Raw genomic sequence first — 15,247 nt, 5'->3', positions numbered from 1 at the left:
AATGCTCCTTCATAAAGGGTGTGAATTGGCGAAATTTCTACCAGCCTTTGTTGTGAGAAAAAGAGGTAAGCATTCGATTTATTCGGTTAAAAATTGAATTGAATAAATCAAAATTTTAAAAACTAAACTAAGACTGAAATTTTTTATTCATTTTTGTGGGTTAAAACCGAATTTCAATAATATATACTATATTATATATTTTATATTATAACATAATATATATATATATATATATATATTATGAAATAAAATTTCATTATATTATATATTAACATACAAATATGTTATATATTAAATATCATATGCTATATATTATATATTATATATTATATGTTATATAGAAAAGTTTGATTAATTCGATTTTCGATTAACCGAATTTCTAATTCTAAAAATCAAAATATTCAAAAACTGAAATAACTGAACCAGGAAAAATAACTAAAATCGAAAATTTTTGATTTAGTTTTTTGGTTTTAACCGAATAATGCTCACCCCTAGTGAGAAATATGCAAGAGTTAGTATTCTAATTCTAGAAAAACTAAGGGCTCATTTGGTTGTGGGAATAAGGGTCAGGAATTGGATATGAAATGACCCATTCCCATAACTAATGGAATGACATTCCCCCATTTTGAGGGAATGGCCATTTCCACCCTCTCATTGATTCAATTGATTCCAACTACCATTCTAATTCATGTATAAATTAAACATACTATGGGGATAGACCATTCTGAATCCCACTGAGAATCAAATGGACTCTAAGTTAAAAGAGGTAGCCAAGGGTTTTAAAAATGTACAGAAGTGCACATAACAGTCACAATAAAATATTCCATGCAAATAATTGAAGGAAAGATATTGGGGCAAAAAGTGCTTAAATCTAAAAGTATGGGGTCAGTATCTATAATCTATCCACTTTATTTCTTAGCACCTACACTATTATTAAAAGTGTAAGTGATGGTGTGAAACTTTTGTTTGACAGGAATACCCAGTTTTTTTTGAATTTGGACCCCCTCTAAATTGCAAGGACAGAAATGTAATTTGAACAACTCATTTTCTCCCTATTGAAATCCCTCTCATTAACTTCTTTATTTAAAGTATTAGTTCCCATTAATATTCATTTAATTTTTTTCTTGACTAGAATACCCCAATTTTTGAATTGTTCTCTTTCTAATCATAAAGGCACAAAATGTAATTTGAACTACTATGTTTTTCATCATTCAACTCCATCTCATTAATTCTTATATTTAGGGTATTAATTCTTATTCTTTTGTTGAATCCTATATTAATTAGGTATATTAAATAAAAATAAGTGTAACAAAGAATAATTATTTCTAGGGTAAAAGACTTAAACGTACACTGGGTTTTGACAATAGACTTAAAGATACCTTGACCGTTTCAAATAGACTTAAGAATACAGTATTATCTGGCCCCACTGGACTTAATTATACCCTCTTTTGATAAAATCATAACTACCATTTGAAAGACCTCTTTTAATATTTTAGAAATCATGTTTTACCCCTAAAAAGAATAAACATCCTTTCTTTTTTCTGTTTCTGCAAGCCAATGAAACCTAATCACCCTTTTTTAGTTGCATTGGTTCTGATATTGAATAGCTGAGATGTACAGGTTGTTGGGTTTGCATTTGCCGTGACTTTGAGGATTTGGTTCATAGATTATATATATATATATATATATATTTGGTCCTGTGCCAAATTCAGAATTTATGCATTGAAAATAGAAAAGATTATATCGTTGAGGGCAGAGCAATACCATTTAACAACCTAGGAACATAATTAATAGAGATCCCAAGCATGCCATAAACCCTAGGCCTTAGCATCAACTGGTTCATCCCCATCTATAGGTCATGAGCAAGCCACTATGAATTGACATGAGCTTGATAAAGAAACACAAGCCATCCCAGACCTCGTATTTTCAAAAGTACCATCAAAATAAATAGAAATTCCACCACTCAAACTTGAAAAGACAGCAAAGAATAATCGGCAGTCACTGGCACCTCCAGATGAATAAGACTAAATATACAAATTTTGTCCACGTCCTTTGAACAAAAGATGCAAAGAAGAGTATAAAAATTAAGGGTTTAAGGCATTCCATCATTGCATAAGATAAATAATAAACCTACAATAAATTTTATACAAACGAGTTAAAATGAAAATGGGCAAGTGAAGGTTGGATGGAGATGAAAGTCAAGGTCTCATTTCTATTTTATTTCTTCTCTTTGGTTTTCTTTGAAATTTTGAAAAATGATGAAGGTCAAAAAGCCTTTCAATTGATTCTATCAAATCTATTAGCTAGAATGTATACTTAAGTCTTTTGAAAAACTCATGGTACATTTAAATCAATTTATGAAAACTCAGGGTATGTTTAAATTTTTTACCCATATTTTTATTGATGATAAAAATAAAATACAAATTTAAAGCAAACCAAAAAATGATGTTTTCTTATTTGGTGGGAGTTAACAATTTAACCTTTTGGGTCAAATGTGTCAATCGTAGATGTCATAATTAAATAGTATTATAATAATAAAAATTAAAAAGATGAAAACATACAAAAGTATAAAAAATACAAAAAAATTATAGAAAATATTGGAACACGTCTCTAATATTATATATTCATCATATTAAATAAAAATAATCATGACAAATAAAAATAATTTTTATAAACAGATAAATAAAAAAATAAAAAAATTTAAGAACATATTATTTACTATTATCATGACCACCAAAGATTTCGTACTCACTTATTATAGTACGAAATCCAAATTAATAAAAGGCACGAAGCCTAAGCCTAATCAGCAACATTGGGCTTTGACCTCACATTGGGCCAAAGCCCAGGCCAGCGATAGCCTTGAACAGTTAAACCTGGACCAACCCATAAAGCTGCGACCCTTTGTCTCAGTTTGGAAGAGTGCAAAAGTGAATTGTATTTGCTACATATTTGTAATTTGCACTCTTTCCAAACTGAGCCTTAATGCGAAAGTGGGTGTTAAATAGACAGTTTCAGTGCCTTGTGTTAAACCGTTTTCAAATAAAACAAGAACAGGTTTTTAAAATATCAGCAACATAGCTTAAAAGGAGGGGAAGGGAGGGACGGAATCACAATATAATTCTTTGCTCAGTGCAGTCTAAGCCTTTGTATTTACACTCTTTTCAAACTTGGGAAGATTATAAATACAAATATCTACAGTGCAAAATACAAGGCTTAGAAATACGTGCATTAAACATATTTGCATTTGCACTCTTTCCAAACTGAGCGTTAAGCTGTATTTGGTTTGAAAGAGAGTAGGAAAGTAAGGTAAAGGTAGGGAAACCTGGAGGAGGCTCAGTCCGCAGACAGGAAGGAATGGCGATATAGAGCAAAACTGTAGGATGAGTGACATACTGAGATCTAAAAATATCCATGCCAAAAGAGGAGCCTCAGAGTCCTACAGAAATTCCTTGACATGGTAAATAGGGAGATCAAATCTTACACTGGATGAAGCATTCATTAAAGCTGATTGACAGCAAGTGTACAAAAAAAATGGGTTCATTTATTTTTTTTAACAAATGAAAATTGTTCAAAGGTGACAGACCATATCATATCCTTACAAACAAAATCCATCAAGAGAGGACATTGTTATGAGCAACGTCGGCCATCATTTGGTTCCTTGTTCTCTTCAGTCTTCCCATCCTTTGCAATGTGGAAACCCTCAATCTTATGCGCAACCTCATCTGCCGTTACCTTCACTTTCCCTGCTGGTCCATTTGCTCCAAACGTCTCAATCTCATCATGAGATGGACCTGTCTGCCATATTCTAATGGTTCCATCTTCAGATCCTGAGGCGTAGGATTCCCCTCCAGGTGCGAAACGAACACAGTGGACAGGACCATGATGACCCTTGTTGCATCCTGCACCCAATGTAAGATATTATAGCCATTGCAGCTACAAAAGGAGAATAGAGTAAAATGAAAACAATAATCCAGATTTTGCAATCACGAATAAGACTTTAATAATAACACTCTAGCATCACCAAATCCCTAACTCAGGATCTATGCATGTAGACATTTCTTGCACATCATTCATTAAGATTGTTATACATAGAGGAACCCCTTTTTTTGTAATGGGCCACACAACAGGGAGTAGCCCTTACCCCCCCAAAATCCAGGTGAAGTGGAATTCGATCTCAGGTCTTAGCTACAACCAGCCAGAGACTTTACCAGCAGGCTAGCTGGCACCTTCACATTAGGAACCCAACTAAGAATGCAAGTTTCGATTTGGTTCAGGTATTAGGTGTAGGCGTGCAGCAATATCTTTTCCTTTGAACTATATGTCACTCTTCTTGCAAAATAGAAACAAAAACAAAAAACATCATTTCTTTCACTGGCAAAACCTACTGGTTTACAGTACCTACCAATCTCTGCACCACTATGGAAATCAAAGACATGTATCCACATGTCTTCTCCACCAGCAATGAACTTATTTCCATGCTTTGGCTCCAGTGATGCCGACTCCATAGTACATGGCATGTTGTAGCTTTTCACTAATGTGAAACTGTATCACAAGAAAAAATCCTTAACAATGCAAAACAGTTAAACCAACCCAAGCAAGTAATTGAAGGCAATTCAATTTGGAACTTACTGATTTGCATCCCAGAACTTAACCATTGATCCATCTGCAGTTGTGATGTAGCGGCCATCCTGGCTCACTTCAGCACTAGTTACCGGAGACTTAGTATCGAGTGCTTGGACAATTTTACCACTACGCACATCCCATAACCTGTAAAGTCACCAAGATAACATGAGGCAAAAATACAAAAAGCACTCCATAATTGCACATTTTGCAGTTCACCTGATTCAGGTTTGGGTATGCAATTCATAATTCCCAACCATTAGATAAACCCCAATAGATTGGGGCAGATCTCTTTAGTTTGTTTTATATTGCTAGCATATGAAAGACAATATATGGGTGTGCTAAATAACACAAATTTGCTAGTGTAATTTACTATAGTCAGTGCTTTACATAGTAATAGCCAATCACGTGTCCACAGGGAACAGCAAACTTAATTGAAATTAGATATATTTTGTTGAAAAAATATAGTCTTGCAGCTACTTTTGTTAAATATAGAAATGTGTTGGTTCCACGTTTCAGCTCTTAGGATGCTTTAATTTTCTGTTTTTTTCTTTATAACATTTATTTTTTCAGCAGTTTGACATTCGGACTAGTTTGTGCAGACTGCAGTGTGTAAAAATGCCAAAATAGACACTTCTCACAAGTAGAAGTATATCCAAACCAAGTCTTAAGATCTATAGGAGAAATCTTCAGAGAGGCTTTTGATTCTGAAAGATAATTGAATCATCATAAGAAAATATGCAAGTTCTTTACTCAATGTGGTACTTATCCATCACATTTTCTCACTTTATCACCTATGCACTTAACTTTACATTAAATACAGTACTATCACTTTTTTTTTTTGATCAATAACACTTTCATTAACTCATCAAAAGAAGATTTACAATGGGAAGACAAACATGCTTATCTTCCAAGAGCAACAAAGAACCTCAAGAAAAGAAAAAAGAAAGAAAGAAAGAAAACACACTATAGTTACAGCTTAGCCCAAAAAAGTGAATCCCTTTCTGCCCCTTGTTTAGCTAAACCGTCAGCTAGGAAATTAGCCGATCTTTTAACCCAAGGTATCTTAACTTCCATCTCCCGCACCAGCCACTTGAATTTCCTCCTCTCATTATTGTACTTCCATAAGCCATTGTGATCTTTAATCAGCCACCCTATCACCACCTCTGAATCCCCTTCAATTAAGAGTTTCCTGATGTTCAACTCCTTAGCTTTCTGTACTCCTTCCATAACTGCAAAGATCTCAGCTCTTAGGGAGTCACCCACTCCAATTGGGCCTGAGAACATGGCAGAAATGACCCCATCTTCATCCCTAAAAACACCCCCAATCCCCGATTGTCCCGGATTTCCCCTGCTACACCCATCAAAGTTTAGTTTCACGAATCCACTAGGTGGAGGGGTCCAAGCCACACTCATTACTGACTTAGTCTGTGTGCAACTTGCAATTTCACCCCACTTCCTCAACATGTCATCCACAGTGTAATCTGTGAAAAGCTCCAAAGATTTCAGCCACTGTACCGCCCTAATATGAATGATAGCCCTCAGATCTGCTGCTCCTCTCTGAGCTTCTGAGAATATCCTGGAATTTCTTTCTTCCCAAAGTGTCCAACATACTGCAGCCCTTAGTCCTCTCCACATTGTCCTTCCCCTTTTTATTCGCCACCTGAAAAGAGAAGGGGAAAAAAGGCCTTGCAAGTCTGATGGGGTATTCCAACTACATCCAAATAGGGACAAAGCCCATTCCCAAATTGACCTCGCAAAATGGCAAGACACCAATAGGTGAAAACTAGTCTCCCCATCCGCTTTACAAAGAACACGCCACTGAGGTGACAAACAAGTATTGGGTCTCTTCTTTTGGAGTAGATCATCAATGTTGATTCTTTCCAGATAGGCTTCCTAACAAAAACTACCAACCCTAGGAGGTATTGCTCTACACCAAACCTCATCAACAGGAAAAGGAGAGAAGGTAGGACTGGTGGACTGACTTAAGACTTTGAAGAAAGAAACACAAGAAAAAATGCCGTTGGGAGAAGGTGTCCAAATTCTAGAATCCGCCCTAGTGGGGTCTAAGACAACGTTATCAAGAATTGCAATAAGGCTCAAAATAATGTCAAAGTCTGAGTCCCTCAAATCCCTTCTTAGACCCAAGTTCCACCCAATCCCAGAAGTGGAAGAGAACGGGGTGGTAAAAGACGAGATTGGCTCATTTTTCAGATAAGAAAAAGCAAACAAAGAAGGAAACTGATCCTTTAAAAGGGCACTCCCCACCCAGGTTTGTTCCCAAAATTTTATGAAGTTACCGGAATTCAAATCATACCTGATATTAGGGGAGAAAACTGGTAGCAGATCATGAATGGATTTCCAAGGAGAATTGCTTGTGGTCCTAGCTTTGATTCCAACGTCCCATCCATTATGCTCCAGCCCATGAACACTTGCCACTATTCTAGCCCAAAGCTTCTCCTTCTCCAAGGGGAATCTCCACAACCACTTTCCCAACAAAGTCATATTCATTATCCTAATATTCCCAAGCCCCAAACCACCACATGTCTTACTCCTACAAACTATCTCCCAGCTAACTCTATGATCCCTCTCTTCCTCTTCTGGTTCCCACAAGAAATCTCTCATTAGCTTCTCCAATCTATTAGCAACCTTCACTGGGATTTTAAACATCGACAGGAAAAAGATAGGTAAATTAGCAAGCGTGGCCTTAATAAGAGTAATTCTCCCACCAAGAGAGAGGTAGTTCTTTTTCCAAGAACCAGTCTTTTTTCAAACCTTTCCACCACCAGGTTCCAAAAGCTCTCTCTCATAGGATTATCACCTAAAGGCAACCCTAAGTAGTTCAAAGGCCACCCTGAGACTTCAAACCCCAGCACTTCAGCACTCTCCCTGATCTCTCCCTCCTCCAAATTCTACCCCACAACACAACTTTTCCCAAGGTTAACCTTCAAGTTTGATATTTGCTCAAATAGTTATATCGCCGACTTCAAATTCCTGATAAAGCTCACATTACCACCTTCACAAAACAGAATCATGTCGTCAGCAAACTGCAAGTGAGTAAGGGGGGTTTCCACCCTCCCAACTCTCCAGCCTCTAATAAGCCCCCTAGAATCAGCTCTGTGAATCAATTTCCCCAAAACCTCCGCAATTAGAATGAACAAGAAAGGAGAAAGGGGGTCTCCTTGTCTTATACCCCTACTGGCTAGAAAGAAATCTACTACTATCCCATACTAGCATTGGGTAATGACAATTTCGGACACAACCCATAATCCACTTACACCACTTATCCCCGAACCCAAATTTAGTCAAAACTTTCCTAAAAAATTCCCAGTCCACCAAGTCATAAGCCATTTCCAAGTCCAGCTTACAGACCACTCCCTTCTTCTTATCCCTCTTAAAGTTCTCCACACTCTCATTAGCAATTAAAATCTGATCAATAATTTGTCTTCCATTCACAAAAGCTCCTTGGTAGTGTGCAATGATATCTGGCAAAACCTTCTTCAGCCTCAAAGACAACACTTTTGCAATGATCTTATACAAGCTATTAACCAAGCTAATTGGCCTAAAATCCTTCGAGTGGGAAGCATATTTCTTTTTTGGAATTAAGGCTATAAATGTAGAGTTCACACCCGGATTGACAACTCCTCTCCTGAAAAACTCCTCAAACACCCGCAAAAGATCATCTTTCAAAATATCCCAATAGTCCTGATAAAAAGCCATTGTGAACCCATCCGGCCCTGGGGCTTTTGTTCTATCCATAGAGAATACAACCTCCTTGATCTTTTCTAAACTAAAGCTTCTCTCCAACCTTCTCCTATTCTCCACCCCTACATCCGGCCAATCCAAACCTTCTACCCACACCCTTCTACATACAGGCCTTCTTAGAATAGATTTGAAGTGCTCCACACAAGCATATGACTGAAGCCTACCATTATTTTCTGACCTTTTTCTTGGTTAAAGTTTTCATTCATTTACAAAAATCACATGAATCACCCCATTGTTCCTTTTTCCAATATTGTCTGCATGTACCAAATTTCCCTACCTTTTCTTTCAAACCAAACACAGCCTTACTCTTTTGGGTTGCTTGGTGTTGTCTGCATGCCTCTAGTACAAAGGTACACCACTTATTTTCAATACCTTTTCAGATTCTCCTGCATAGAGGTGCAGCTTGGGTTGGCCCAAGTTAGCACTTTACAATGCTTTGGGCTCAGACCTTTGGGCTGAGCCCATTCAAATTTTGACAAAAGCCCAATCTGAGCTCACCCAAGTTGCACTGCAGCATCATTTCGTGGACAATACCAAGTATAATTTGTTCTGTAGCAGCATGCTCCAAAAGTCAATAGACTCAATACCTGCTTCCATGGTAATTTTTCTAGTTTCGTTTGAACCTAAAACTATGTCAAACTTTACAAGTTCCCATTAACTATTGCTTATTAAATATGACATGTTTTGCACATTCATAAATGTATGTAATATTAAGCAATGCCATACCAAGCAACCAAGTTATTGTTTTAGCATTATATTTCTATTTTTGGTCTTTCTGCTCAGAGTCTCATAATGTCTCATACAATTATATTTGGATGTACAACTAGTAGATCCAACATAGTATAAAAGACCAAGTTAACACATCCTTGCACATATACTCCAAATCAGTTAAATAAGTTACAAGTTTAACAAATATCATGGAAATTTATAGAATCTAACAACTAAACATATAATGAATTTCATATAACCATAAATATGGCACTTAGACACTGTCATAAGCATGTCAACAATTTGAAGTTGTCATGTGTTTCATAATGACAATCTTCATTCCATTTCTTAAATGTTGCCCCAAATAAATGAGAAGGTGAACTGCAGATAAATAAGAAGGCTACAATATCCATGTGGTATCATATGTATACCTTACACCACCCATATCAGTACAGGAACTTAAGATTGTCTGGTCACTATGGAGCCAGGCTACAGTTCTGACTGAACCTGGAGATCTATCAACTTCTCTAGGTGGTGCATCTGGACGATTCAAATAAAAAATACGAAGGATCTTTTCAACTCCACCAGTGAGCAGCAGGTGTGTATCCTGCACACAGATAAACAAACCTAAAATGAGAAGCACATTCAACTAAGGAACATTAAGTAATATATATCCCATCAATAATTGACTAAGGAGTTTAAAAAGAATCACCTAGTATTCCCAACCATAGTTACCAGACTTGTCCTTCCCCAGCTAAACGAAATTGGATCTGAACCCAACCCAACCCGTACAACAAAAATATACATATGCTCAATCAAGGCTATATTTTGCAAATGTTTCAATGTGACAATGCCAATGGAGCAAGGCTTTGCACAGGTCCACCTCAACCCAAACCTTACCCAAAACCCAATTATGGCTTACCCAACCCTATCAGATTTAGGGTCAGGTGAATGCTGATTTACCACTTAAACCCAACCCACTGACATCCATGCACATAACACCCAAAAAGAAAGCCACAACCCAATGTTGGCCCCAGCTATCTGGGGTCTTAGATGCGGTGTACTGGATATGGACCTAACCTTTGGTATTTATTTCACACAAAGTGGTCAGTGGTCAGTGGCCACTCACAGACATGAACTCAGCATTCTTCTTATGCTTGTCAGCATGAGGATATCATATAGCACCAATGTTGTGAGACTGAGACTGAACTAAAACCGGAATGCTTGTAGGGTCACAGTTTTACTGATTAACTAAGCAGTTACCCAGCTCAAACCATAAAAGACAATTACTTAACTAGGACCCAGAATGGTTACTGTTCACTGGCTCAACCATCCTATCTGGTCTGAGTCACACAACACTGAACAGCACCCACCAAAAATAATAATAACTTCAAAATTAGCTGGACTTTTGGACATGAAGTATACGTCTAAAAGCAAAGTTTTCAATAGTACAAAATAAGAATCAAAAGAAATAAGTCATTCACCAAGTTTTTAGACATTCTCATCTGGGAAAAAAGGTACCAAGATGTTAAGATGACATCTTTTTTTTTTCCTTTTTTTCTTCTATTTTGGTTTAGACCTTCAAGAATCAAGTAAAAAGGATCAGGGGCTTGAGTGCTTCCTTTTTCTTCAAATTTCTTTTCATTTTATTTAGATTCCATTTTCCTTCTTTGAGTGCCTCCTAATTCCATATAAATTCTAGGGGCAAAAAAAAGAGGAAAATAAATCTTATAAAAGCTTGAATTAATTGATAATTTGATCATAAATCATAATATTTAGAAAGGAATGAGTAACCCAGTTAAAGGAGGTTTCAAGCAAGCTCACCCACTTACCAACACAGATAGACTGATGGCTGGGTCTTGGCTTTTGGGCCAAGCAAGATTTTGTAATCTCATTCCCAACTGGTACTTCTCAAAAAACTTATTTTTTATCAATTCTCAAAAAAATTATTGACCTTTTTTCTTTGATCAATAACAAAGTTATATACTCTATAAATGGTGTATCAGGAATCAGGATGCAGAGCAGACAGTACAAGAGAAAAGGTATTCCCCAATATACACCAAAAATATCATAAAGTTGAGCATTTAACAATAACATTAGATAACCCAATGTCATAGACTTCAGAAATTTATGTCATTTCATCCCCATTGGGAAAATAGTACGATACGTAAATATGTTACGTCACAATCCACATGCATGCATTTTACTATCCAACCTGTAGATGCAAGAGAAGTTAATTCCTTGCATATTATATGTACAGTATTGGAATTCCTAGGCACTAAAGTAGCATGACTAAACCATGGCGAGTGCCAGAATGAATGTTTTAACTGGGTAAGCTAGTGACCTATCTTTAGATCACTTCTCATATATAGTAAGAAACTCCAGCAAGAACTAAAGCAAAATGTAGAGAAATAGGTGGCAGGGGTATTCATGTGATTGTAATCTCTTTTGTTTGTTTAATATATATAGCAATCTTTGGGGAGGCAGGACAGATTTGATTCTGCACCCCTTCTCTTCTTTTTCTGCTGTTCTCTTATCAAAACCAATCAGATCATCGTTGGTTACAGTCAACTTGGTATCAGAGCCAAGTTTAGGATCAATTAGGGTTCTCATGTAGGCCTGATTCAGCTGGCTACATGAGAACTTTCTAGGGCTGGAGATTACAGCTTTAATCGCTTGATTCTTGGAGGTCATTGGAGATTACAGAAGGTGCCCAAGGTGTGACATCTTGGAGAATTTCCCAGTGACCAGGAAGAGTCAGAGGAAACAGGTTGGTTTGTGTTTTAGGGTTTAAATCAGTGGAACCACAAACTAATTAGCTATTTCTCTTACACAAAATTAGTTGTAATGAACTTGAATAAAGAAAAAGCACATTCTCATATAAAAGATCAAATCTGTGATATAATATGAGTGAAAAAAGCACTTATAGGGCTGGAGATTACAGCTTTAATCACTTGATTCTTGGAGGTCATTGGAGATTACAGAAGGTGCCCAAGGTGTGACATCTTGGAGAATTTCCCGGTGACCAGGAAGAGTCAGAGGAAACAGGTTGGTTTGTGTTTTAGGGTTTAAATCAGTGGGACCACAAACTAATTAGCTATTTCTCTACACAAAATTAGTTGTAATGAACTTGAATAAAGAAAAAGCACATTCTCATATAAAAGATCAAATCTGTGATATAATGTGAGTGAAAAAAGCACTTATAGGACTCTAACATAGCAAATGCAGAGTACAAAACAATATGAATCAATCAATTGGGTGAGCCGTATGTATATCATTTATTGTGCAGATATTGGAAATAGTAGAAGATCAAAATACAAAATATTAAAGGATTCCAGAGAAACATAGATCACAAGAGAGGGGATAGAACATACCACCTGATAAAAAGAATGTACAGTGCAGATCATGGAAGTCAGATTAAATCAACCAAGGAACATATGTTAAGTTATCCAGGACGGGAATCATAAAAAATACTGAAAATTGTTGAAGACACGGAAGTACAAACAAAACAGTTCTGGAAAACAAAATAGCCACACATGTATATTCTCAATTACCTCTGAGAATGCACATGCTCGAACAATGTGTTTGTGTTCAAAAGAATGCAATTCGTCCCCTGTTAATGCATCCCATATCTTTCTGCAAAAAGGAAAATGTGGTTCAAATAACTTACTTTTTAACTTTTTGTGGCATTAAAATATTTGCTCAATTAACCATCATAAGACAACTGTCTACAAAATCAGATAGAAAAATATCTGCAAAAAAGGAAGATGAGGTCCAAATAACTCTGATACTTCCAATTCATGTCCAAATAAGCCACCATGCAAGAGTTCCCTCAATGTTGACAGACTCAGACTGAACCAAACGGTCAGAGTTAGGAACTAGTGAGCATTCCAGTTTTCAGAATACCAGTTTTCTGTTTTTTGCCAAAAATTTCTTAACCACCTACTAACCTTGATGAACATTTTAAAACCGTCCATGTTTTAGCAACCCACCTAGGTCAGTGATTTATCATAAGTTATAAAATAATGGTGGAGAGACTTGAACCAGTGACATCCTATATACATGTATGATACCATTAAGCCATGACACTTTGTGTTTTATTTATTTATCTAATCTGTATTGATCAAATATGTATATGTACTTTATTGATAAAAAAGCATGTATATGTATTTTTGCAAAAACATGATTTATGAGACTTGACCTGCATCATTTGTATAAAAACAAGAAGAATGACCGCGATTCAGTGGCCTTTCCAGTTTGACCCATGACCCAGTGGTCGGACTGTTTGATTTTGACCCATGACCCAGTAGCCTTTCCAGTTTTGTGAACTGTTAAAATCTAACAACACCGAGTTCTATAGTGTTACCTACAAGTATGATTGCCCAAATTGTTTTTAGAGCCGTGTATATCTATTGTCTCTTCCATTTGTACATAATAAGAAAGAAAGAGGCTTCAAGAACAAACAAGGAACAAATGCAACAGACAAAGAAGGGAAAAAATAAAGGGGGAAAGAAAGAGAAATACATCCTATTCCAACAAGAATTGCAAAGCAACCAAAAAACTGACCCAGTTGTGGAACACCAAAACTTTAGAAACTGAGAAATTTAAAAAGAAAAACATGACTTCAATGTTTTGGAACAGCACTCCTGTGGTACATATTATGGGTATCCCCTTGCCTTAGCAAGGAATAACTATTAAATAGTGCATGCCCTCATTACAAGGACTGAGTTAACAGGCTAACACCGATATCAATATAAACTTTCAACAGAAAGAAGTTAAGGCTCCATACGCAGTGAAATCAGCAGAGCCTGATGCAGCACGTAAAGCATTGGTATCAAGGCAGCAACTCCACACTGCACCCTTATGCCCTTCAAAAGTCCCTATCCAATCCCCAGTCTCTCCATTTCTCAGCATGGGACTAGAATCTGGCGTTAACAAGAGTATTACCATATGAACAAAAGACTACTTGAACAAGAAAATGAAATCTTTCTCTGGCAATATCAAAAATAGCCTGTGCCACATCGCATACAATTTACCATTTAAAACATTAACAGATAGCAATCCATAGCTATCTAATCAAGATTCTGATACATATATTAGAAAAAAAATTTAATAGCCAGAAAGAAACAGTGAAAATATTTAAAATATGTATTTAAAATATGCTGCATAAGTTAAAAGACATAGCTCAGTTAAAGAATTAAAGAAAAAAAGACTCACCCTTGCTTGCACTGATGAGGAAAAACCCGTCAGGAGTAACCGGACTGTAGAAGAGGTCGACGATCGGCCGCGAGTGGCCATGGCAAACAAGAGGAACCGCCACCTTTTTCTTATCCATCCTTCTCACAAATTAGAGAACTCAACACCCTACCAGAAAAAGGCCAAACCTTCAAGCAAAATCTGAGGAAATGGGGAAGAAAACCCTAAATTCTTGATCGGAAATGTTCTAACCTAAATATTACTCTAGCGATCTATAGGAAGATACAAGTATACCCGGTTCCCTTTAATAAAACTAATGCTATGAATCGAAAAGAAGAAGACGTTTCTGAAGGCGAAGACGGAGACGTCGGAGTGTTTATCAGAGAAAACAGTCACAGTGGAAAAAATCGGAATTCTTTATACAGAAATGAGAAGGAATGGCGGCATTTTACACACAGGTAGGAAACGCTAACCCAAGTGAGGAATGAATCGGTTTTTCTTGCTTTGCAGTAATCCGCACCCCCTAACCCTCCAAAGAACAGCTCTGAAGAAACCAAAAATGATTGAAAATTAAATAGAAAAAAAACAAAGAAACAAAAAAAAAAAAAGGAAGAAAAGAAAAAGAAGAAATGTACAGAACTCTCAATTCTGAAAGGGCTAGGCGCAAGAGAAATGCACATAAGCTTCTCGTTCTTATAAGGTGACTTTCGGGTTTTCTTCCGGCTTGGGGATTTTTCCGTCAGCTCAGCTGATGATCGTACGCATCTGTACCTGTGTGGAGTTGCAAACGGATCAGTCGGGTCTTTTTTGTTTGGGTAAGAGGATCGAGTGTCTGGCAGATGTAGATCCAAATTTCATTGGTTTGTACTTTATGGTCGAGTTCGAATCGGAATTAACAGCAAAGTTTCGGACCGGACCTGAAGTAAGGGAGCAGACCCGGCCCAGCAAATTGTAGGAC

At 36.7% G+C, this 15,247-nt stretch overlaps 1 protein-coding gene across 7 annotated transcripts; it reads right to left on the bottom strand.

Moving 5' to 3' along the window:
* Positions 1 to 3,477: 3,477 nt before the first annotated feature.
* Positions 3,478 to 15,132, bottom strand: LOC148869310 (uncharacterized). Of its 7 annotated transcripts, none has more exons than XM_088969268.1 (9): positions 14,930 to 15,132; positions 14,746 to 14,833; positions 14,311 to 14,457; positions 13,883 to 14,018; positions 12,648 to 12,729; positions 9,525 to 9,700; positions 4,630 to 4,767; positions 4,403 to 4,542; positions 3,478 to 3,899 (listed from the first exon to the last, which is right to left on the bottom strand). In XM_088969268.1, the coding sequence occupies exons 3-9, from the start codon at positions 14,426 to 14,428 to the stop codon at positions 3,628 to 3,630; spliced, it is 1,062 nt and encodes a 353-aa protein (XP_088825394.1). In that variant the 5' UTR covers positions 14,429 to 14,457; positions 14,746 to 14,833; positions 14,930 to 15,132; the 3' UTR covers positions 3,478 to 3,627. The 7 variants fall into 7 exon arrangements, with proteins under 7 accessions (XP_088825394.1, XP_088825395.1, XP_088825391.1 ...); XM_088969269.1 differs by having other exon boundaries at positions 14,925 to 15,087; XM_088969265.1 differs by having other exon boundaries at positions 14,311 to 14,833; positions 14,930 to 15,130.
* Positions 15,133 to 15,247: the final 115 nt, after the last annotated feature.

The sequence above is a fragment of the Nelumbo lutea genome, chromosome 2 (genome assembly GCF_056320005.1).
Source record: "Nelumbo lutea isolate HS-2025 chromosome 2, American lotus-T2T, whole genome shotgun sequence".
NCBI lineage: Eukaryota > Viridiplantae > Streptophyta > Magnoliopsida > Proteales > Nelumbonaceae > Nelumbo > Nelumbo lutea.
The sequence above is the reverse complement of the archived record's forward strand: the minus strand, read 5'-3'. Positions and strand labels throughout refer to the sequence as shown.

What these genes read in the sequence shown, in the direction of transcription:
- LOC148869310 (XM_088969268.1), bottom strand. Translation starts at nt 14,428, where the DNA reads ATGGATAAGAAAAAGGTGGCGGTTCCTCTTGTTTGCCATGGCCACTCG. An exon ending in GAGCATGTGCATTCTCAGAG is followed by an intron (nt 9,701 to 12,647) that starts GTAATTGAGAAT and finishes ATCTGTGTGCAG; the next exon opens with GATACACACCTGCTGCTCAC. An exon ending in AAGTTCTGGGATGCAAATCA is followed by an intron (nt 4,543 to 4,629) that starts GTAAGTTCCAAA and finishes CTTGTGATACAG; the next exon opens with TTTCACATTAGTGAAAAGCT.